The 23,766-nt window shown below is 37.4% G+C and overlaps 2 protein-coding genes across 6 annotated transcripts in view; both read right to left on the bottom strand.

Annotated features, from left to right (window-relative positions):
* The window catches only part of ranbp3a (RAN binding protein 3a), a 1,280,039-nt gene that overhangs the window by 1,005,518 nt on the left and 250,755 nt on the right, over positions 1–23,766 (bottom strand). The window lies entirely within an intron of this gene.
* Positions 1,830–22,782, bottom strand: slc1a6 (solute carrier family 1 member 6). Its single transcript, NM_001109703.1, has 10 exons — positions 22,730–22,782; positions 15,948–16,205; positions 15,708–15,845; positions 13,211–13,418; positions 13,078–13,120; positions 10,652–10,965; positions 8,856–9,089; positions 5,853–6,047; positions 4,466–4,600; positions 1,830–2,335 (listed from the first exon to the last, which is right to left on the bottom strand). The coding sequence occupies exons 2-10, from the start codon at positions 16,162–16,164 to the stop codon at positions 2,137–2,139; spliced, it is 1,683 nt and encodes a 560-aa protein (NP_001103173.1). The 5' UTR covers positions 16,165–16,205; positions 22,730–22,782; the 3' UTR covers positions 1,830–2,136.

Raw genomic sequence — 23,766 nt, 5'->3', positions numbered from 1 at the left:
AAAACATTTTAAGGTCAAAATTATTAGCCCCTTTAAGCTATATTTTTTCCGATAGTCTACAGAACAAACCATCATTAAAATGCCTAAATACCCTAACCTGCCTAGTTGACCTAATTAACCTAGTTAAGCCTTAAAATTTCACTTTAAGCTGTATAGAAGCGTCTTGAAAAATATCTAGTCAAATATTACTTACTGTCATCATGGCGAAGAAAATAAATCAGTTATTAGAAATTAGACATTAAAACTTTTATGTTTAGAAACGTGTTGAGGAAATCTTCTCTTCGTTAAACAGAAATTGGGGAAAAATAAACAGGGGAGCTAATAATTATGACTTCAAATGTATGTGCAAATTCTAAAATTTGTAAATTAAAAGTAAAATCGGGTTAATTTTCCTTTTTTTTAGTGTTTTTTTTTTTAAGTATATATATATATATATATATATATATATATATATATATATATATATATATATATACGCTGTTGTTACACAATATGCTTGATAGTAATGGTCAAAATTGTGAGAGTTTATTATGGGCTTTATGATATAACAATGCAAGTATAACATCTAACAGCAACGCCACAGACGACAGTTTGAATGCTTGCTTTTTTGTTTTATTTATTTCTTTACTTTTTTTTTTATACTTAATTTTTGTTGGTTTTTTTAGGAACATAGAACAAGTGAAAACCAAACAAACAAAATATATACACACACATACAGTTGAAGTCAGAATTATTAGCCCCCTTTTAATTTTTTTTTCTTTTTTAAATATTTTCCAAATGATGTTTAACAGAACAAGGACATTTTCACAGTATGTCTGATAATATTTTTTCCTTCTGGAGAAAGTCTTATTTGTTTTATTTCGGCTAGAATAAAAGCAGTTTTTAATTTTTAAACACCATTTTAAGGACAAATTTATTAGCCTCTTTGAGCTATATTTTTCCGATAGTTTACAGAACAAACCATCGTTATACAATAACTTGCCTAATTACCCTAACCTGCCTAGTTAACCAAATTTACCTAGTTAAGCCTTTAAATCTATCTTTAAGCTGTATAAAAGTGTCTTGAAAATTATCTAGTCAAATATTATTTACTGTCATCATGACAAAGATAAAATAAATCAGTTAATAGAGATGAGTTAGTAAATCTATTATGTTTAGAAAAGTGTTAAAAATATATTCTCGTTGTTAAACAGAAATTGGGGAAAACATAAAAAAGGGGGCTAATAATTCTGACTTCGACTGTAAATACATTGTTATCGTGCCACACATAAATATACAAATCTAAAACTGGTGTTAAAAAAGAACACAAAGTATGTTATACGCAAATTATGTAAACCCTCTACAGCTGCCGAATGCTGTCTTGGGTGTTTCTGTACGACAAACAAACCTGCCTTGTGCGTTTGCAGCCTAAATATGAAATCATTTGTATGTTAAATATGATATGTAGCAAACATTTATAAAAATATTATAATAAAACTTTAGTCGATGTTACCTTGTTCTATTTATATTCAATTAGCACAGATGCATTTATGCAGCCAAAAGTAAACTGAGCCGTTTTTACAAACCAGACAGCTTTCGGATCAGAGAAAATGCATGAGGTGCCTATGTGCAAACAGACCCCTGCACACGCACAGGTTGTTGGAAAGTGTTTGAACAGCCACAAAAGACCACATAATCCACATTTCCTTAACTAAATTTTAACAATTATGTTAAGTTTATGCAAATTAGCCAGACAGGGTTTAAACGGCCATCTAAAATCATAAGTTTTCCATTTAAGAAGTCAGGAAATTCGGTGGGTGGTGATGTAAAGGTCAGCGTTTTTCTCTCTCTTTTAGTTGTGATCTGATCAAAACACATCCTAATACCAGGTGTAAACAAGGTCATGTAAATTATGCTGGTTAAACAATATCAATCAGCAATATTTATATCTTAAAAAGACCTCAGTGTTTTTAACAGTCTTAAATCAGCATTATAAAGCTAGCATAGTGTTGTTTGAATTCAGTGCTACTTTCTTAGATATCATTTATCTGTCAACACATAAATATCTGTCCTCTTTCATTACCTTAAATAGCACGCTCTGATTTTCCCAATTATTAACAGTGCTTACAGGTGTGAGCTATAAACGGGCGAGGATTGTTACATGGTGGTTTCACTGTTGCGGTGTTTGAGAGAGTCGTTCTCCTGACAGATCAGCTGGTACGGCTTCTCATTTTCCTCGATCACAGAGTTGCTGATTTCTACGTCTTGGTTCTGAAGTTCCTGCCGCGACAGATGCTCAACAATTCCGGCGCCAAACGAATCTCCCAGCACGTTGGTGGTGGTCCTGAGTCGATCCCTGAAGAACCACATGAAAATATTTACATCAAACACCTTTTACATATTATTAACACCTTAAAAACATCACAATGCTGGAGCGTGGCAGATGATTTCTGAGGTGTAGCTTAAAGGGTCACGAAACACCAAAACACATTTTTTGAGCTGTTGACAGTCAAATATGTGTCCCACGCTGCTAAAAAACACTATGAGGACACATATATTTCACAAACAAGTGAAAATTGGTTGTTTTTGCGTTATTTTGAGCAAATTCATTCTTCCTGTTTGAGACAAATTTTTGAAGCTGTGTCACGCCGATTAGATACTTGTGTGTATTCCAGCGTGTAGACTAGATGTCTGTACTTGGCTTCCTTCGTGACGTCTCTGAGTGTGCTGCATTCATTCATAAGAAAGACTTGGTTCAAACCAATCAGCACGCTCTATTGTGTATGTGCTGCAACTTCATTAATATGCATAATAGCTTCGAAGACTGTTTACCTGTACAGTGTTCAGACAGCAGAGAGACGCCACATTGTGTTGCCAAAACAAGTGGAGGAAAAAATAGTGAAGTTTGGAGACACGGGTCGTCATTGTTGTGTTTATTAATGTGCTGCAATAAAGGTCTTGTTTTCATTTTAGCGCTATGAGAGCGCAGCTGGACTCATGTGTGGACTACAGTGCATGCGACGCGTGACATAGATACATGTCTAGGCAAAATTTTTTACCTGAGAACTTTTCGCATCTGAAAATGGTGAAATCCGGATTTGCTACTCGTCTCCTTTTAAAAAAGACGGGGCTCCAGTTAATGTTGATTGTCCTGTCTTTACAGATTTTGTCTGAACACTGTACAGGTAAAAACTGTCAACAGATCAAAAAATGTGTTTTGGTGTTCCGTGACCCTTAAAATGTTGAAAGTGGAGTGTTTTTATCATGTTACTACAGAGTTGCTATGGTGTTTTCAAGGTGCCAAGTGTTGAAAATTGGCTAGATGCCTACCCTTACATCACCACCTTGTACATGTTTACTTCTGCTCTACGCTTCCTCTGTTCAGATGCTCACATATTGCATAAAAAGACATTTTTAAACTTTGCTTCGATAAAATTAATGTTTTTCAAATTAAAGACAGAGATATATCAGAAATGACGGAGAACCCCTGTGTGGTATTTCATTGATATATAGAGATGACGGTGACACAGTGGCACAGTAGGTAGTGCTGTCACCTCACAGCAAGAAAGTCGCTGGTTCGAGGGTCAGTTGGCATTTTTGTGTGGAGTTTGCATGTTCTCCCATTGCTTGCGTGGGTTTCCTCCGGGTGCTCCGGTTTCCCCCAAAGTCCAAAGATATGTGGTAAAGGTGAATTGGGTAGGTTAAATTGTCCGTAGTGTGTGTGAATGAGTGTGTATGGATGTTTCCCAGAGATGGGTTGCAGCTGGAAGGGCATCCGCTGCATAAAACATGTGCTGGATAAGTTGGCGGCTTATTCTGCTGTGGCGATCCTGGATTAATAAAGAGACTAAGCCGAAAACAAAATGAGTGAATGAATGTAGAGATGACCTTTTAGAGATTTTGTTTAGATTCTGCAGCTTAATCTTATTAAAAATATTGATAACACTTTATTTTGATGGGGTTAAACAGAACTTTTCTAATTAGCTAAACTAAGTTATCATTATAAGTATGCTTATAAGCATATATAGCACATTACTTCATAAACTCATACAGCAGTTGGCCATTTTGAGGATGTCGCTTTTAGTAAACAAAATGAGTTCACTTGAGTATTGTGTATATTAATGTAGTCCACGTATTGTTACAGCAACCATGCTGGCAACTGCAGCTGCTGGTATTTTACCGTTAATTTACAGAGCCACAGCAAGATGCTGTTAATTTAACAGTAACATGCTAGCAACCATGCAGCCAGTAACTTACCGTTTTTTAACAGGACAATTTTTAACAGTGAGGTTCAGTCTTAGTTCATTAACTGAAGAGATTTATTCAGTGTTTTAAAGTCATTGTTCAGTATTATAGGGCCACAATATGAAAGCAGGATGTTTGAACGTTGCTAACACTCCTTCAGATTAGCAATCTGCATTATGTATCAATAACCTTTGAGAGAGTGCTCTCTACTGCTTCAGCGTGACATTTGAGAGAGACTCACAGGAACCAGTCCACAGCGATGATCAGGGTAATGTCCTCTGTGGGCAGTCCCACCGATGTCAATACTATCACCATAGTAACCAGTCCAGCCTGAGGGATGCCTGCTGCTCCGATGCTAGCGGCGGTTGCTGTAATACTGCAGGAAACATGAGGGCTTTTTCATTTTTATGCTAAATAAAGTACAGAACACAGTTGAAGTCAGAATTATAGGCCCTCCTGTACATTTCTGTTTAACTGAAGGAAGGTTTTCAGCACAATTCTAAACATAATAGTTTTAATAACTCATTTCTAATAACTGATTTCTTTGCCATGATGACAGTGTAAAATTTTACTACAACCCCCATATCAGAAAAAATTTACTTTGACTTGTATTTCATTGCAGACAATTCAACAGACCAATTTTAATGGGCTATTTTGTTCAAAATAAACATGTATTCAGGTGTTTCAGGTGTAATTTTGTCTCATTCTTCCTGCAAAGAAGTTCTAAGGTGGACAACACCTTTGTTGTTGCATTTTGCGCTTCAAAATGCACAACACATTCTCTGTTGGACACAGGTCAGGACTGCAGACAGGCCAGTCAAGTATCTGTATCTTCTTCCTCAGCAAACAGAAAATTTACAGGAGGACTAATAATTAAAATGCGCCACACTTTCTCTATTGGACACAGGTCAGGACTGCAGACAGGCCGGTTAAGTACCTACATCCTCTTCTTCCACAGACAGAAAATTCACAGAAGGGCTAATAATTAAAATCTGCCACACATTCTCTATTGAGCACAGGTCGGGACTGCAGACAGGCCGGTTAAGTACCTGTATCTCATTCCTCCGCAGACAGAAAATTCACAGAAGGGCTAATAATTAAATTGCTCCACACATTCTCTTTTGGGCACAGGTCAGGACTGCAAACAGGCCAGTCATGTACCTGTATCCTCTTCCTTTGCAAACAGAAAATTTACAGGAGGGCTAATAATTAAATTGCTCCAAATATTCTTTATTGGACACAGGTTAGGACTGCAGACAGGCCGGTTAAGTACCTGTATCTTCTTCCTCCACAGACAGAAAAATGACAGAAAGGCTAATAATTAAATTGCTCCACACATTCTCTATTGGACATAGGTCAGGACTGCAGGCAGGCCAGTCAAGTACCTGTATCTTCTTCCTCCGCAGACATAATATTTACAGGCGGGCTAACAAATTAAATGAGCCACACATTCTCTACTGGACACATTTCTGGACTGCAGAAAGGCCAGTCAGGTACCTGTCTCCTCTTCCTTCGCAGACAAAAAATTCACAGGAGGGCTAATAATTGTGACTTCAACTGTACATTGTTTGCAATTTTTTCAAAAATGATGAAAAACAATGCTGCAGTGTAGTAGCTACTAAACTAACCTGATGGTGAGGATCTGGCCAAAGTTCAGATCCATGTCGTTGACCTGAGCGATGAAGATGGCTGCCACTGCTTCGTATAAGGCTGTGCCATCCATGTTGATTGTGGCTCCGACCGGAAGCACAAAACGTGTCACTCTTTTGTCCACTTGGTTGTTTTCTTCGAGACAACGAAAAGTAATGGGCAGGGTGGCAGAGCTGAGGAAGACATGTAAAATACTAATACCACAGTATCGTACTGTTTGAACAAAAGGTGAACGACCAATAAATAAATGTTTTTCAAAGACTGCAGTAATGCATTGAGAAGGGTCTGGCTGCAGAGTTGAACTTGCATCTTCAGGCTTGCATTCTCGGGCTTGCACGCTCAGGCAGCCACGCTTCCTATGCAAGTGACGTCATTTACAATCGACACCTGCACCTGTCACGTCACTTGAAATTATTGGATAATAGGAACCATTTTTTATTATTTTTGTCTCTTTTTCTTTTAATCAAACAATTATTTGTATTGGTCATGTAAGGGTCATATATTAACTGAACTTCTAATGTTGTGGGTGAGTGCTGTGCATACTAATTAGCATTTTTGCAGAAGTAGATAGATGCGGGTCCAAAATTAAATTCAGCTCTGCAGAAACTTCCTGTCTGAAGAGAGGTGTTAAAACTGAACACAGAACACAGAAAGATGTATACTTTGTTGTTGGGCAGAGAATTCGTAGAAAAAGAGGAAGTATGTCGAAGGTGCGGCCAATGGAGGACTGAACAATGACTGACAAGTGACGTCACACCAAAACTCCACCTGTTGAGATCAGTTGTGTATATATGCTGAAGTCAGGAAATGTATGTTAGTTGCGAACCTCTTGAATGTAATTCTTGTATTGCATTGGGGTAACGTAACCCAGAGCTCTGTCATCGAATTATTCATTTGTATCCAATAAATTGTTACGATTTTTGACATTGAAGAAAAACCTCTCCAGACCTTTTCTCTTGAACACGCATGGAATTGGCTTGATATTCCAACAAAATCAACACAAATAAACCAAAAGTAAGTTTCCAGTTCGTTTGCGTTGCCAGTGACGACGTTGTCTAATAATTCTAAGTAGCCTACTTACGTTGTACAACATGCAGCGCAGCTTCAACAGTCTCTACATGATCCCAGCCCAGTGTTATAGGCCCTCCAAACATAATATAGAGATCGACTCGATAAGGGAACGTCTCGACTCGCTTACCGGAAAGAAAACAGCACAGATGATGTGTAACATTACTGCAGAGCTGTTGTAAGGGAAGCATGCGTTATTCGTTACGATCTGTTTACGTATCTATTGCAGCTGTGGTGCCCGTTGCCGTATGTTGCCAGAAACCACAGTGAAACGCTTAGAAAAAAAAGGCACTTGAGTAAGGGTGACAGATAAGAAGTTTATTGCAACGATCTCAATGAAATCCATTATCTCAGGGATTTTTCCGCCTCGGGGAAACCCTTAAGTTGAATTACCAAAGGACTTTCATGCAAGCGGACACAGGTGGCGATTGTAAATGACGTCACTTGCAGAGGAAGCACGGTTGCCTGAGCTTGCAAGTCCGAGCGTGCAAGCCAGGAGGTGCAAGTGCAAATCTGCAGCCAGACTCTATTGAATGCATTTGTTCATTTAATTTTCAATATCATAATTTAAAGTACACATGAAATCGAATCTACCATATTGATTTTGTTCGCTTACATTGCTAACTTTGCGGTGAACAATTCATCTGTGCGTGTGATTTAAGATAACAAAATAGTTTGCCCTTTTAGTCTAAAATCCTGTTTGTTTTCAATAAAATTCTCAGATTACGTCTGAGGTACTACAACCATTCATTCATTCATTTTCTTGTCGGCTTAATCCCTTTATTAATCCGGGGTCGTCACAGCGGAATGAACCGCCAACTTATCCAGCAGGTTTTTTTACGCAGCGGATGCCCTTCCAGCCGCAACCCATCTCTGGGAAAGTACTACAACCAATCACTGGGAAACATCCTTACACACTTATTTACACACATACACTACGGACAATTTTAGTTCACCAAATTCACCTATACCACATGTTTGGACTTGTGGGGGAAACCGGAGCCACCGGAGGAAACCCACGTGAGCACAGGGAGAACATGCAAACTCCAAATAGAAACACCAACTGACCCAGCCGAGGCTCGAATCAGTGACCTTCTTGCTGTGAGGCGACAGCACTACCCACTGCGCCACCGCATTGCCCGTTATTTATTTTTAAATATCCCCTGCTGAAAAATCCAGCTTAAACCAGCCTAGACTGGTTGGCTGGTTTTAGCTGGTCGACCAGGCTGGTTTTAGAGGGGTTTTGGCCATTTCCAGGCTGGTTTCCAGCCATTTCCAGCCTGGTTTAAGCTGGTCAGGCTGAAAATAAACAGCTAAATCCAGCTAAAACCAGCTTGACCAGCCTAGTTTAAGCTGGACATAGCTGATTTTGGCTGGGCTCCTAGCCTGGCTAGGCTGGTCAAGATGGTTTTAGCTGGTCATCTCCCAGCCTGACCAGCTAAGACTAGGCTGGAAATGGCTGGAAACCAGCCAGAAAATGGCCAAAAACCCTCTAAAACTAGCCTGGTCGACCAGCTAAAACCAGCCAACCAGCCAAGGCTGGTTTAAGCTGTTTTTTTTTTCAGTAGGTTTGTTAAATAAATTAGGAAATTACCCACGACAACTTTAATTTAATATAGTTTGGTATATTTATCTTCGGATATTTGGTTTTGCCCTTCATACAAAAAAGTTTGGGCACCTCTGATCTAACCAAACTAACAAAAAATGAGACTTATGGGAAATATTATGGGAAATTCTGTGAAAATCTTGGTCTATAAACCATAACCTGGGAAATACTTAATACCTGGGAACAAAATAAAAAACCTGTCTATCAAATAGATGGATCATCTGCAACAGTGCCCAAGCAATTTACAACATCAGATTGCTCTGTATTGTTTCTCTGGGATTTGTAAATTATATTAATAAATTTGTACCTTGATGAAGTGCCCAGAGCAGTGATGAGAGCCTGCAGCAGCCCGGCGATGAAGGTGAACGGGTTCTTCTTGGTCACCACGAAGAAGAGCAGAGGCAGAACCAACAGGCCGTGGATGAGCAGCCCCACAATCACAGACACCGTGTACATCCCTAACTGTCCTCCAACCTGAGCCAGATCCTTCATCTCCACTATCTTCCCCGCTATCAGGAAGAGGATTCCCACTGGAGCGTACCTGCGCAACAGACACAGCATTTTACAGAAATAAATTTGATTTGTTTCGAAGTTAAATTATTAATAATTTTTTTTCTACTTCAATCAATAGCAAATGTATGGAAATCTGTTTCTGACATCTGCAAATCATAATAAAGAGTGGTCATAAAAATCATTAAAGGTTGAAATTTATTATGCTGATATCTATTGATATGATTTCTATTATACCGCTTTTTTAAAGATGTAAATAAGTCTCTGATGCCCCTATAGAGTGTGTATGTGAAGTTTTAACTCTAAATATCCCATAAATAATGTTTTATAGCTCTTTGAAACTGACCCTTGTAGGCTTTGATCCAAATTGTGCTGTTTCGATGACTGTCGCTTTAAATTCAAATGAGATTGTGCTCTTTTTCAAAAGAGGGCGGAGCTACAAACACCTAAGCATTAGCATAGTGGCAGATTCTATATATATGTATATGTATATATATATATATATATTAGAGGTGTGAACCTATACTGGTCTCACGGTTCAGTTCGGTTAAGACTATCATGCCATTGATTCGGTTCAATTCAAAATCACGGTGCATTGACGATGCTTCCCATACACAGTGTTGTATTTTGGGGGGAGGCTATAACAAGCTGTCTGTATAAATACACACACACGCACACACATAGACACACAGCCGCACACTGTCTTTAATTCACACACATACACAAACACAGACAGCACCAAACAAACACACAAACACTCACACACATGTGCGCGCTTGCTCGCTCGGGAGCGATATTGTGAGACCGCCCACTCCTGTTAAAATTACACCAGAGTTACCGACCGCTCCCGCGATTTATTCGGAAATTCCTGCACCACATGAAATCTGGTCGGTTCTCGCGACAATGCACAGGTACAGCCGCGGGAATGCAGACCTATATCCAGAAGTATTGTTGTAACAGCCGAGAGGAAAAGAGAGGGGAGGAAAAGTCACGGCAGCAGCCGAGAGGAAAAGTCACGCCAGCAAGTGAAATGGGCCACAGTAAGAGAGAGAGAGAGAGAATCGGAGTTCACTTTCATTCCCTCAATCATAGAGAAATAGGGGCTTCTGTTGTAAGTGTCAGGGAAAAACACACACATGCAGTGAAATTGTGCACAATTTCTGCGTTGGCTGCTGGAGTGTTGTAAACACCCGCGCTCACCTCCCTTGCGGTAGTGAGCATATGAGATAAATGGCGTCAGTACATACTAACCAGTTATGATTATTACTGAACCGATACCGAATTGTCCGCGTCTGCATCGCAGTGCACAGCAGAAACGATTAATTTTGACACCCCTAATATATATATATATATATATATATATATATATATATATATACACACACACACACACACACACACATATTTACATTTATTTTTTTTATCAAATGATATTTAAGTTTTGCCACATTTTACAACCTAAAGTAAACTTACCTTGCACAAAAAGGTCTGATCATATAAAAAATAAATAAATAAAAGAAGAGAATCAAGTGTCATGTCACTGTAAAAATAACTGCCTGATTGCCTTATATAACATCCTAATCAGACACTAACCAAATTATGATGGCCACCAAGCGCATAATAGCTTCATTCAGGCAGTCGAAGAAGTCCCGGAGAGCCTGGCCCTGCTGTTTCATGTTTCCGATCACTAATCCAAAGCACATGGAGAAAACCACCAAGCCCAAGGCGTTCACCCCATTGGAGGAGCCAGAGACTGGGACAGCCTCCTCCACCGTCTCCTGGATGGTCTGCAAGACTGTGCTGAAGTTGGATACTTGGCTGAGATCAGTAGAGTTGACGTTCTCTGTCGCATTGACCACGATGGTGACATTTTTTGTCAGCACGGTTTTCTTGTATAGTGTTTTGTACTGCAAAAATTAAATGGGATGATGAGTGATATATTTGATCTATGAAAGCTTTTTGGAATAAAATTAAAGGTTGTGTTCAGAATTTAGAGCTTTGATTTCATTAAAACAAATGATTGCTCTGTTAGTGCAGTTTATTTGAATAAGTATGAATGGACACTTTTCCTAGAACTGGATTGCGGCTAGAAGGGTATCTGCTGCGTAAAACATATGCCGGAATAGTTGGCAGTTCATTCCGCTGTGGCAACCTCTGATAAATTAGAGACTAAGCCAAATGGAAATGGAATGAATAAACGAATGGACACTGACATTTGAACACTTATGTGAACCAAACAAGCACTGAAAAGGTGAACTTTTGAACCATAAATCTCAGCACTTACAGTACACAATACACTGTCAAAAAATCTAACAGTTTCCATACGAAGTGCATGCTGTTTATTTACGATTGCCAATTGCATTATGAGATGTTGATCTCTGCTTTGTCGACTTTTGATGTTGAAAATTAACTACAGTTTAAGAAAGTGACTTTTTTCACATTTAAGTAGTTTGAAATAATATAAATGTATAATAAATAAGTAAATAAGTCTGTAAAATAATAGAAAATGTACTGGCAGTTTATTACAAGGTTTTGGCACCATAATATTTAATACCAACCCAGACAATATATCACTTTAAACTATTAAAAATGTTCATAAAAGTTCCTTTTTAGAACTTTTCAAGATTAAAAGTTCCCATAATGCAATTCAAAAGCATAAATAAACAGGGAAAAATACAAATTAAACATGAATTACAAAGTATGGAAAACTGCTAATTGGATATATTTTACAGTTTAGATCAGGGGTCACCAATCCTGGTGCTGGAGGGCTGGTGTCCCTGCAGGGTTTAGCTCCAACTTGCCTCAACACACCTGCCTGGATGTTTCAAGTATACCTAGTAAGACCTTGATTAGCCTGTTCAGGTGTGATTGATCAGGGTTGGAGCTAAAATCTGCAGGACACCGGCCCTCCAGGAACAAGTTTGGTGACCACTGGTTTAGATCATACTTTAAAGCTATATTCATATCTGTATTCTGAAGGATTTTACATAGCGATATCTTCATAGATCATTTCATTGATTTTATACAACAATTTATTCTATAAAAACTAAATATGCATTAAAAAAAATCTGTTTGCAGTATTTCCCATATTCTTCCTTGTAAAACATTCTGTTATAATGTATTCAAGCATTACTTGTTTCAAACCTTTATGAGTTTCTTTCTTCTGTTGAACACAAAAGAAGATATTTTGAAGAATGCTTGAAACCTGTAACCATTGACCGCCCTATTATTTGTTTTTCCTATTATGAAAGTTAATGGTTACAGGTGTCCAGCATTCTTCAACATATATTCTGTTGTGTTCCGCAGAAAAAAAAGTAAAGTGGGTGATTAAATAGTGAGTACATTTTCATTTTTGGGTGAACTATATCTTTAATGTTGATGAATATACCCTGATTTCATTCAGTTTCCTGTTTTTGTGAAATTATTGCATGTTTAATTTAATAGAAACCTCATTTGAATATTCTGATTTGCTTAATATGCATATTGCAAACATTTGCTATTCTTTAAGGTAATCAAATTTATCATTAGATAATTCGTACACTATTAACCCTGCAGTGTCTTGCTGTAACTGAAATATGAGCACAATGTGCACCAAACACATCTAAACAAACCAAAAACAGCACATTATTCAGATGTTGCTTCCTAGATAGTTATGAACTCACAATTCGAAGTCTATATCTCCATGCTATCACAAACTCACAAAAAAATATTGTACAGAGTATATTCAGTGAGTATGATTTTATCTAGCATTTATGTTGATCCTGTAATGGCATTTTTATTCGAAAGTGTAATCCAGACCTAATCCCTAACCCATACTTAACTGTAAATTATACCCAAAATCAATGAGGAATAATAGTTGGATATAATCCTGAAGAAGCACATAACCCTAACTGTAAGCCTAAGCTTAAATTAAACGTATCCTTTAATTCTGATTTGCTGATTAGAATATTGTTACAGGACCAACATAGATGTACTGACACATGCATAAGAAAGATGTATGCATTCAAAGATGTACAAACCTGTTTAAAGCAGGCTTCAACTAAATTTGGTGGAAACATATTTCTGTACGAAAAGAGGAAAATCAGATCTGGTAATTTTTTTTTTTTTTAAATAAACAAAGACTGCAATAGTCAAGTGAAACTTTCTCCCCACCTTATAAGGTCCAGGAAGGCATCTGCGGCCTGCACTGGTTCAATGCTGCCACTAGAGGCCACTGGACTATCTCTGCTGCCTTTACCCGGTTTGATGATGATCACCATCACAATGCCGATGAAAACTGCAATTAATGTGGTCACCATGTAGTAGACGATGGCCCGAATTCCCATCTTCCCAGAGGCCTTGCTGTCTAAAGATGAAATTCCTACAACAGCGACAAAAACATGCAGCACCAAGAGACAAAATATCTCTAGATGAGAATGTACTAGTGCTGGTCTAATGCTTAGAATATCTTTAAAAGTTGATTTATTTCACTAATTCCATTCAAGACATGAAACTTGTATAATATATATACTAATATATATACATTCATTCCACACATACTGATATATTTCAAGTGTTTATTTCCTTTCATTTTAATAAGTTTGATGACAACTAATGAAAAACCCAAATTCATTCATTCATTTTCTTGTCGGACAATTTAGTCTACCCAATTCATCTGTACTGCATGTCTTTGGACTGTGGGGGAAACCGGAGCACCCGGAGGAAACCCACACGAAGGCAGGGAGAACATGCAAACTCCACACAGAAACGCCAACTGAGCTGAGATTCGAACCAGCGACCCAGTGATCTTCTTGCTGTGAGGCGACAGCACTACCTACTGCGCCACTGCCTCGCCAACTCAAATTCATTATCTCAGAAAATTAGATTATGAAAAGGTTCAGTATTAAAGACACCTGGGCTGCGTCCGAAACTGCCTACGGTACTGCATTTGAATTAATTAAAAAACTATGTTTGTAACGATCAGGCCCGGATTGGCCAATCGGGAGGACCGGGAGAGTTCCCGGTGGGCCGGTCCGTTTTTTGGCCGCGAGGGTTGGTGTTTCTAGCTGCTTGCACTCTCAGCAGTCGCACTTTTTTTCATTTATTTATTTCTTTGACCATAGCCTCACTCTTTTTATTCATTATTTTGTCGCAGCTCCGCTCTTCTTATTCATTGTCTCGCAGCCTCATGAGCAAAATGCAGCCTGCAGGGTAATGATGATGTAAGTATTATCCCGGCCACTCAAGCATAACAGTGCTATTGTGGTCCAGTGGTCACCACATTGCATTACAATGTCGTCGATCGGTGTTCTATCCTCACCTGAGTAAATTATTTATTTATTTATTTTTTTCATTTTTATTGTTAAGACATATAAAACTGTAAGGTTGTTGTACATTTGAAGCTCTAAAGCAGCTGTTTTCTTGAAAAAGACGTGACAGTGTAATTAGTAACTGAATTGGAAATGACCTTATTTTAATATACTGTAGTCAGTCGTGAACTGAGGTGGGCCGGTCTAAAGCTTAAAACTCCAGGGCTGAAAAGGAGTCCCACTCCGGCCCTGGTATCGATGGAACTTGCGACCTTAGTTGGCTAATGATGGTTTTCGAAAACACACCCCTGATTTGCTGATCTAGAAACATTTGGCATTATTTGAACTTTGATAACAGTTATTGAGCTGCTTAATATTTGGTTGAAAAACTTATTTTCTAAACAGACAATTCAAATAAATACACTGTAAAAACTGGTAAGTTAATGCCGAGTTCAGACTGCATGATTTTCAAAGTAGTCGTGTCACAGATGTTTTCACACTGCATGACTATCTGGGCTTGCGTTTCGTCGCTGCTTTGTTTACACTGCAAGATGGATCGGCGGCAGGGACTTTCACATTGCATGACTTTACTGTAGGAAGAATCGCCGACAACTTCATCCAAACTACGTCACACAGCCAAAAACACGTCGTATATGTTTTGTTATTAACTGCATAATGAGAAAGAAGCCTTTAATGGGGTAGAACATGTACATGTTTGCTCACCTGGGTTTAAAGGGAATTAGCCATTTCTCCTCAACGTTGCTAATAAACTAATTTCTTTCTGTATGAAACGTCAAACAGACACGGTTGCTCCTGAGTCCTGTCAAACCTCACTAGTTTTTCCTCCATTTTGTGGGTCCAAATAAACAGATACGAGCGCTTTTAACTTCTCCCCCAGCCTCCCGCTGGCCTGCAGCAGGTATACACACACGCACACACAAGTGAATGCCGCTCTCTCATTGGCTGTAGGCGATCCCTGATGTTGTTTTCAGTCAAAACTCAATTCACACGGCATGATTTAAATCGCCAACAGCTCCAGATATTTAGCATGCCAAATATCTCACAGGCATCGGCAACTCATCGGCGATTCTCTCAGATCGCGTCTTTGATAGTTCATACTGTGTGATTGTCACTCACGTGCACGAGCAGCGATTTGCCTGTGATTTCAGGCATTTGTCGGCGATTTTTAAAAACCTGTCGGCGAGCCAAAATCGGGGCTAAAATCCCACAGTCTGAACTAGGCATAAGGAAACTCAAGCCATTTGAAGAAACTGACTGCCTTAACACTAGACCTACAGAGAAAGTCATTTTGATAGCCAAGATAGTCGCTCCGATAGAGAGTGATGTGTTTGTTGGTGTACCTGTGACAAGGCTGGAGATGATCAGCGGAAGAACAAGCATCTGAAGCATCCTCATCAGCAGCTCTCCAGGGAAAGAGAAGTACTTCACCTGCCTGATGGACAGATTATGAGGTCTCAGGGCAAACCCCAGTGCCACCCCTACACATAGTCAATCAGACAGAAGTTAGTAAAACTATTTTGAACATGACAGTTCCCTTCTGAACCGTACAGGAAACAACACACGCTGATTTACTGCTTTACCCAAAGCCACAGCAGCCACGGTGAAGATCACGAATGCGTTCCTCCGCAGGAACGTCTTGACGCTGTTTCGTGTGATGCCGCCCATCTTTCTCCTGCTTCCAGACATCTGCTTCTGTAACACTCGGCACAGGCGGTGGAGGCCTTCGTCGGCGCGCTGCGGCTTCTCAGAGTCTTCGCTCAGAAACAGACTAGTGCTGTTTGGAGGCTTCTCATTCATAATCAGCTCTAACACATGGTCCAAGAGGGTTTCGTGGGAAACTGGAAGAAAAAATTGGGATCGAAAAGAAACATTATAAATATTATAATTATAAAACATCATGAATTAGAAATATTTTCAATGTTAAAAATAATTTTGTTGATATCTTCCATGACCTAAAGTTGTGATGAAATTAAAATGTGCTCTTCATACTTTTACAAGAAAATGCAGAGTTCCAACACAACCTTCAATGTACAGGACAGTAGAGATTATTGACAGGAAAGCACGGGGAGCAGAGAGAGGGAAAGGATAGGCATAGGGCCGCGGGGCGGGAATCGAACTCGCCGTGAGCACCGGTGTGCATGTGTCAAAGCAGTAACCACTACACCGCGCCGGCACATAAGGATTTTGAACAACACACAACCGACCCCCCCTTCTAATGATAAGTACAATTTAATGAAGTACAGAACTTATCCCTTTATATATACAGAGTCCTCCACCAATACTGGTGGCTGGCACTGTTGTTGAATATGAGCAAAGAAGAAAAATGGATTGAAAAATGGTTTTATTGTTTGAGATTTTGATCTTTTGCTCAAAATAATAACAAAAAACTGAAGATGCCCGAGTTTCCTTTCGAACGAGAGCAGCAGCCTTTTTCAGTATATAGGTGATGTTGTTGGATTGTAGTTTTTGAGACTTTCTGACACCAAGACCACTGTCCTCTTGATTCTTTCAAGATATATATATATGTTTTTTGGTTAGTTGAACCATCCTGCTAATAGTGTGTCTAAAGACACCTAAAAAAGAAAAAAAAAAAGACACCTACTGTATCCTATTTTGGACTGATACACAACTCTTCCTATGGGCATTTTCAGTGTTTTTGATATTTTCCTACAACCAATTTCCATCCTGAGAACCTCATCAATGTCACAAATCACAGTTATGTGGTTTAAACTTTAGTCTTGAAAATGTGCACTTTTTATTTTTATTTTTTGTCTTGAAACTGTGCATTTATTTATTTATTTATTTGTCTTAAAAATGTGCATTTTATTTTTATTTTTGTCTTGAATATGTGAAGTTTTTTGTTTTTTAGTCTTGAAAATGTGCACTTTTTTATTTTTTGTCTTGAAAATGTGCACTTTTTCTTTTTTTATTCTTGAAAATGTGCATTTTTTCTATTTTTGTCTTGAAAATGTGCATTTTTTATTTTATTTTTTTTGTCTTGAAAATGTGCACTTTTTCTTTTTTTAGTCTTGAAAATGTGCATTTTTTATTTTTTTAGTCTGGAAAATGTGCATTTTTTTCTTTTTTTAGCCTTGAAAATGTGCATTTTTTTATTTTATTTTTTTGTCTTGAAAATGTGCACTTTTTCTTTTTTTAGTCTTAAAAATGTGCATTTTTATATTTTTTTAGTCTGGAAAATGTGCACTTTTTTGTCTTGAAAATGTGCATTTTAAAAAAAAATTAGTCTTGAAAATGTGCATTTTTAAAAAAAAAACATTTGTCTTGAAAATGTGCATTTAAAAAAATTAGTCTTGAAAATGTGCATTTTTTTTTTTTTTTAGTCTTGAAAATGTGCATTTTTTATTTTTTGTCTTGAAAATGTGCATTTAAAAAAATTAGTCTTGAAAATGTGCATTTTTTTTCTTTTTTTGTCTTGAAAATGTGCACTTTTTTATTTATTTTTTTGTCTTGGAAATGTGCACTTTTTCTTTTTTTTAGTCTTGAAAATGTGCATTTTTTTTCTTTTTTGTCTTAGAAAAGTGCACTTTTTATGTTTTTAGTTTTGAAAAGTTTACTTTTATTTTTTTAGTCTCGAAAATGTGCATTTTTTTTCTTTATTTTTTCAGCAAAAGATCAAAAGATTAAACACTATTGACATTTTTCACAGCGTTCTTTCCTCGCATTTACCAGAGGTGCATATTAGTGCAGAATACTGTATCATTTGCTTTATTTAAGAATACAAAACTGCTCCTGTAGGGGGCATGAATGACCTGTCTTCATACACCATCACTGAGCTACACATTCTACCAGCCCTTCAGAACATATCCTGAATTCCTTACATTATCAATGGTTTCCAGGTTGTTAATTAATCAAAAAACCTTAACAGTCATGCAAATCAGCATCAAACCTCATCACCTCTTCTTGCCGTGAAGCACCCAGCTCTTTATTGATGAGATGCTGACACCTTATAGACAAGAAGCTACCATGATGTCTTGCTCTAATTGATCATGGAAACTGTAAACACTAAATAAATGGCATATTGTGGTGCCTATCCCAAACAACAAAACAAATAGCATGTGATTTCCAGATAAGCAGTCTCCACTGAGACGGTCATTATGTATTTTGTTATTAGATGCACACCAACTGAAGGTGTGTTAGCGCAGGGTTAATCAGGAAAACTCGAGCACACGTGGGTTTGAGCTGGACTAATAGCATCAACTGAATAATATTAGTTAATAAATAAATACAAAACACAAACTAATTTACTAATGAGGGTCTTAGATCAACCAATTCAAGTGATACTGCCAATTTCTGCTTCTTTATTTTTATATTTCCACCAGTAATATGTAAAAATTGTATCAATACTCCATCATGCCCTTAGTAATAATAGTGTAGTTTTGATACCAAAGGTTGTCTATATATCACAATGTGACTGTCAGTCAAACTAATATGACATTTTGTTCATCATTTTGTTGTGACTTTACATATTTGAATTACATATTTGAAACTGCAACACTGCACTACCTGACAAAAGTCTTGTCACTGATCCCAGTTGTAAAAGCAACAAATAAAACTTGACTTCTAGTTGGAAAAGTGGCAGAAGGTGGATTTTCAGATGGATCATCTGTTGAGCTGCATCCCAATCATCACAAATACTGCAGAAGGCCTATAGGAACCCGCATGGACCCAAGATTCTCTCAGAAATCAGTCAAGTTTGGTGAAGGAAAAATCATGGTTTGGTGTTACATTCAGTATGGGGATGTGTGTGAGATCTGCACAGTGGATGGCAACATCAACAGCCTGAGGTATCAAGATTTGTGCTGCCCATTACATTACAAACCACAGAAGAAGGCAGGATAGCGCTCCTCATACTTCAGCCTCCACATCAAAGTTCCTGAAAGCAAAGAAGGTCAAGGTGCTCTAGGATTGGCCAGCCCAGTGACCAGATATGAACATTATTGAGCATGTCTAGGGTAATATGGAGGAGTAGGCATAGAAGATTTATCCAAAGAATCTTGATGAACTCTGGGAGTCCTGCAAGAACGCTTTCTTTGCCATTCCAGATGACTTTATTAATAAGTTATCTGAGTCATTGCAGAGATGTGTGGATGCAGTCCTTCAAGCTCATGGGAGTCATACACAATATTAATTCTATTTCAACTGCAGCATGACTTTATATTCTATACTGTACACTATTTCTGTTCAAAGTCAGACCTTACTGTCCTAATTAAATAATAAAAATAATGGCATGATCATATTTTATTTTGGTAAAATAAGCGTAATCTAGAGGTCTTTGCCTTTCATATAAGCCACTTTTGATACCAATTGATCAGCTAGAAGTCAAAATAATATTTGTTGCTCCTAAAACAAGACTTTTGTCAAGTAGTGTATATCTCACAATGTGACTATATCTCAGAATTATGACTTTTCCGCATAATTGCAAACATTTTTTTCCATGCAACTTTACATTTTCCAGTTCCAACTTAAAAAATGCCACATTACACCTCATCATGTGAATTTACAAGACACATTTATAACAATATATTAAAAGAAATATGTAACTGGCGCATGCACATCTTTAAATTACGAACATATGTGGTGATTATGACATTTTAGTTAACATTTGTGACATTTTGCAATTGAACGTTTTGCAGAATTTCCATATTTCAAAATGTGACCATATTGCAACTGTTATTCCTCATCTGTATGTCCATTTTTAGTGAAATACATCATTGAACATTTATGATACCAAATATTCCTTAAAGAGAATGGATATTACCTTACAAAACTACAACATAACACCAATAATGCTATTTTCTGAGCTTTTTCTTTAAAAAAATAATAATAACCCTGCTGAAAAATCCAGCTTAAACCAGCCTAGGCTGGTTTTAGCTGGTCGACCAGGCTGGTTTTAGAGGGGTTTTGGCCACTTCCAGGCTGGTTTCTAGCCATTTCCAGCCTGGTCTTAGCTGGTCAGGCTGGGAGATGACCAGCTAAAACCAGCTTGACCAGCCTAGCCAAGCTGGGAGTCCAGCCAAAACCAGCTATATCCAGCTTAAACCAGGCTGGTCAAGCTGGTTTTAGCTGGATTTGGCTGGTCATTTTCCAGCCTGACCAGCTAAGACTAGGCTGGAAATGGCTAGAAACCAGCCTGGAAATGGCCAAAACATCTCTAAAACCAGCCTGGTCAACCAGCTAAAACCAGCCAACCAGCCTAGGCTGGTTTAAGCTGGTTTTTCAGCAAGGAAATCAAAAGATTTTGAAACAATGTGACAATATTTCAGAAGTATGGATTCTGCATAATTGCAACATTATTTCCGCATGTAACTTTATATTTTTCAGTTCCTGGCAAGTTTTCTACTTCAGAAATGCAACATTACACCTCATCATGTGAATTTACAAGACACATTTATAACCTTATGTTAACAGAAATATGTAATTGAACTTTAATGAGAATATCATATGAAGAGTTCAGATGCAAAAACCTCTAAGTGACGTCTGACATTTCCGTCAAAAATGAACCTTTTTTCAGCCTCCTTTGATTATGTTGAGATATTTTAATTTTCAGACAAGTAAATGGACTTATTCTTTGTCATAAAATTGATAATACTGAACATACACACGGGAGACTGATAAAAATACTAATTTTAGAGGAAAATTTCATATGGCATTTAGAGGTTTTTGCATCTCTTGCAACTCTTCATATGTTCCATACAGTTGTAGAGAATGGATACTACCATACAAAACTACAACATAACACCAATAATGCTATTTTCTGAGCTTTTTCTTAAAAAACAAATAATAATAATAATAATAATAAATCGAAAGATTTTGCTCATGTTCCCCTATGTAATTGTACATTTTCCAGTTCTTGGAAAGCTTTTCACTTCAAAAATCCAACATTATACCAACGTTTATAACTTTATATTATCAGAAATATGTAATTGACATATGCACATGTTTCAGTTAGGACTAGGCCCACACGGAATATGCGCGCGCAGAATTCCGCAGATTTTCCGCAGATTTTCCGCAGATTTTTTGCCCATTATTAATTCTGTTTATTTACTTGAGTAAATGTGTAAATCTGAATTTATTTAGGTTTTATTCAGTAATTTATTACATTTTATTTAATATATTAAGGTTTTAGTTATGATACTCCGCTAGATACTCCCAAAATAATTCAGCAGAAATCCGCAGATTTTTACCAAAATTCTCCGCAGAAATAGCAAGAAACGTCCGCAGATTCCGTCTGGCCCTGGTTATGACTATATCTGGCAATTATGACTTTTCAGCTATTCGTTTTTATACAACAATGTGACATTATGACTTTACAATTGAATTTTCTGTATAATTACCATTTCTCAAAATGTAATAAAGTGCAACTTTATTCCTTATTTGTGTGCCAATTTACACATTATTTAACATTTATAAAAAAAACTATTTTCCATGAAGTTGTAAAGAATTACAAAACAGCACCATAAAAGTGATAAAATTAGTTGCCAAGCTCAATGTTCTTAATCCTAATCAACATATAATGAACATAAATCAATAAATCAAAAACAAGTAAAAAAGAGTTTCCATTTTGGGGTGCATTTATCCTTTAAATCCTCAGTTCACCAGTTGACAATAAGTCAAAATACTAACTGTGTGATATCAAACAATAAAAAACACACCAAATACACCTTGAAGAACAATATTAAGTAAACAATTTCATCTAACCATTTCTAGAGAATAAACCTTGATATAGTATGAGTTTCACTCACCACTCATGGTTGCTCTGCTCTGGACTGAAGTGGCCACAGGTAAAATGCCCAACACAGATGAAACAGTTTATTATATGGCCTGACCTTCTCCCACCCTCCATACAACCACATACTGGGTGACACTAGAAGTACGCCGCAGACCTTCTGGTCTGATCTAGGGCCAGTTTTTTTCTCCACTGATCCTTACCACATGGTTGGATGACTGATCTTAAATCAGCATAAATACTTACACCAACAAACACCCCAGGTGAGCACTACAAAGCCTACTGGCACCACAATCTTGCCCCCATCCTTTCCACTTTGCAATAGTGAAGTATCTGAACCAGAACATCACACACTCAGGAGCAAACAGTGTTTATTGTGCACACACAGATTGTTATATCTATATAATCGCATAATGAACGATCCAATTGTTGATTATAGGTTTTTAGACATGGAATTTGGACACTTTCATGCAAATTAGACTAGTTTATAACCAATTTATTATTTATGCAAGAAAGAAAGAAAGACTACAATTTAATCCCTCATTCAAAAAGCTTGCCAAAAAATTCCTTTTTTAATTAAAGTACACTTTACATACTAAAACAAAGGCATCTTACCATTTCGCAGCAGCTCTTCTTGTGTCTGTTCTCGTGCGCGTGCTGGTGAAGCTGAAGACCCCGCGATGCTCCGCGTTCACCACAGTTTGAAGAAATCGCGGAGAAAAGTGATGTTTGCGTGGGAGAGAGGAGGTCACGGGTTTTTTTTCTGAGAGGAAAAAGCAACGGCCACCTGCCCAATAGCGTGAAGAATCAACGCGTTAAGGAAGTCTCATCGGGGGGAGGTGTTTATGCTGTGCGTAGGCTAACCTTACTACTGTATGCAACCACAACATCCGCTCGGCGATTATAGTAATGCATTCATGAAGGATACGGTACACAGTGTTCAGTATGAGTGAACCTTTGTCATTCAGAAGAATATAAAGAAGAAGTATAATGTATACTTTAATCGTAACTTTAATTATACTGTACTGTAGTAAACATATTTGAAGTGAATCAAAATCTTTACTCAAAATTGTCCTGAAACAGCATCCATTCTTGTGTTAGAAGAATTGAGGAAAACTTTTTGATCCACTTCTCTGGACTTCTCTATCAACCTAGATGTGTTTTGCCAAATATTAACAAGACCAATTGTTTAAATGAGAATCTTTGAAACTGTTACGAAATGTTTTAAACAGATTATATACAGTTAAAGTCAGAATTATTAGCCCCCCTTTAATTATTTTTTTTTTTAATATTTCCCAAATGATGTTTAACAGAGCAAGGAAATTTTCACAGTATGTCTAATAATATTTTTTCTTCTGGAGAAAGTCTTAAATGTTTTATTACAATTATAAATTTTTTTAAAACACTGTTTAAAGGACAAAATTATTAGCCCCTTTAAGCTAATTTTTTTGATAGTCTACAGAACAAACCATCGTTATACAATAACTTGCCTAATTACCCTAACCTGCCTAGTCAACCTAACTAACCTAGTTAACCCTTTAAATGTAATTTAAGCTGCATAAAAGTGTCTTAAAAAATATCTAGGAAAATATTATTTACTGTCATCATGGCTAAAATAAATCAGCTATTAGAAATGAGTTATTAAAATTGTT

This window comes from Danio rerio, chromosome 11, assembly GCF_052040795.2.
Source record: "Danio rerio strain M-AB ecotype USA chromosome 11, GRCz13ab, whole genome shotgun sequence".
NCBI classification, from domain to species: domain Eukaryota; kingdom Metazoa; phylum Chordata; class Actinopteri; order Cypriniformes; family Danionidae; genus Danio; species Danio rerio.
Note: the sequence above shows the minus strand (reverse complement) of the source record. Positions and strands in the feature narration are given on the sequence as shown.

Coding starts and splice junctions, on each gene's coding strand:
- slc1a6 (NM_001109703.1), bottom strand. CDS start 16,164: ATGAATGAGAAGCCTCCAAACAGCACTAGTCTGTTTCTGAGCGAAGAC. Junction 6,048..8,855: donor GCTCTGGGCACTTCATCAAG/GTACAAATTTAT, acceptor TGTCTTCCTCAG/CTCTGCCACCCTGCCCATTA. Junction 4,601..5,852: donor GGCCAGATCCTCACCATCAG/GTTAGTTTAGTA, acceptor TGTTTCCTGCAG/TATTACAGCAACCGCCGCTA.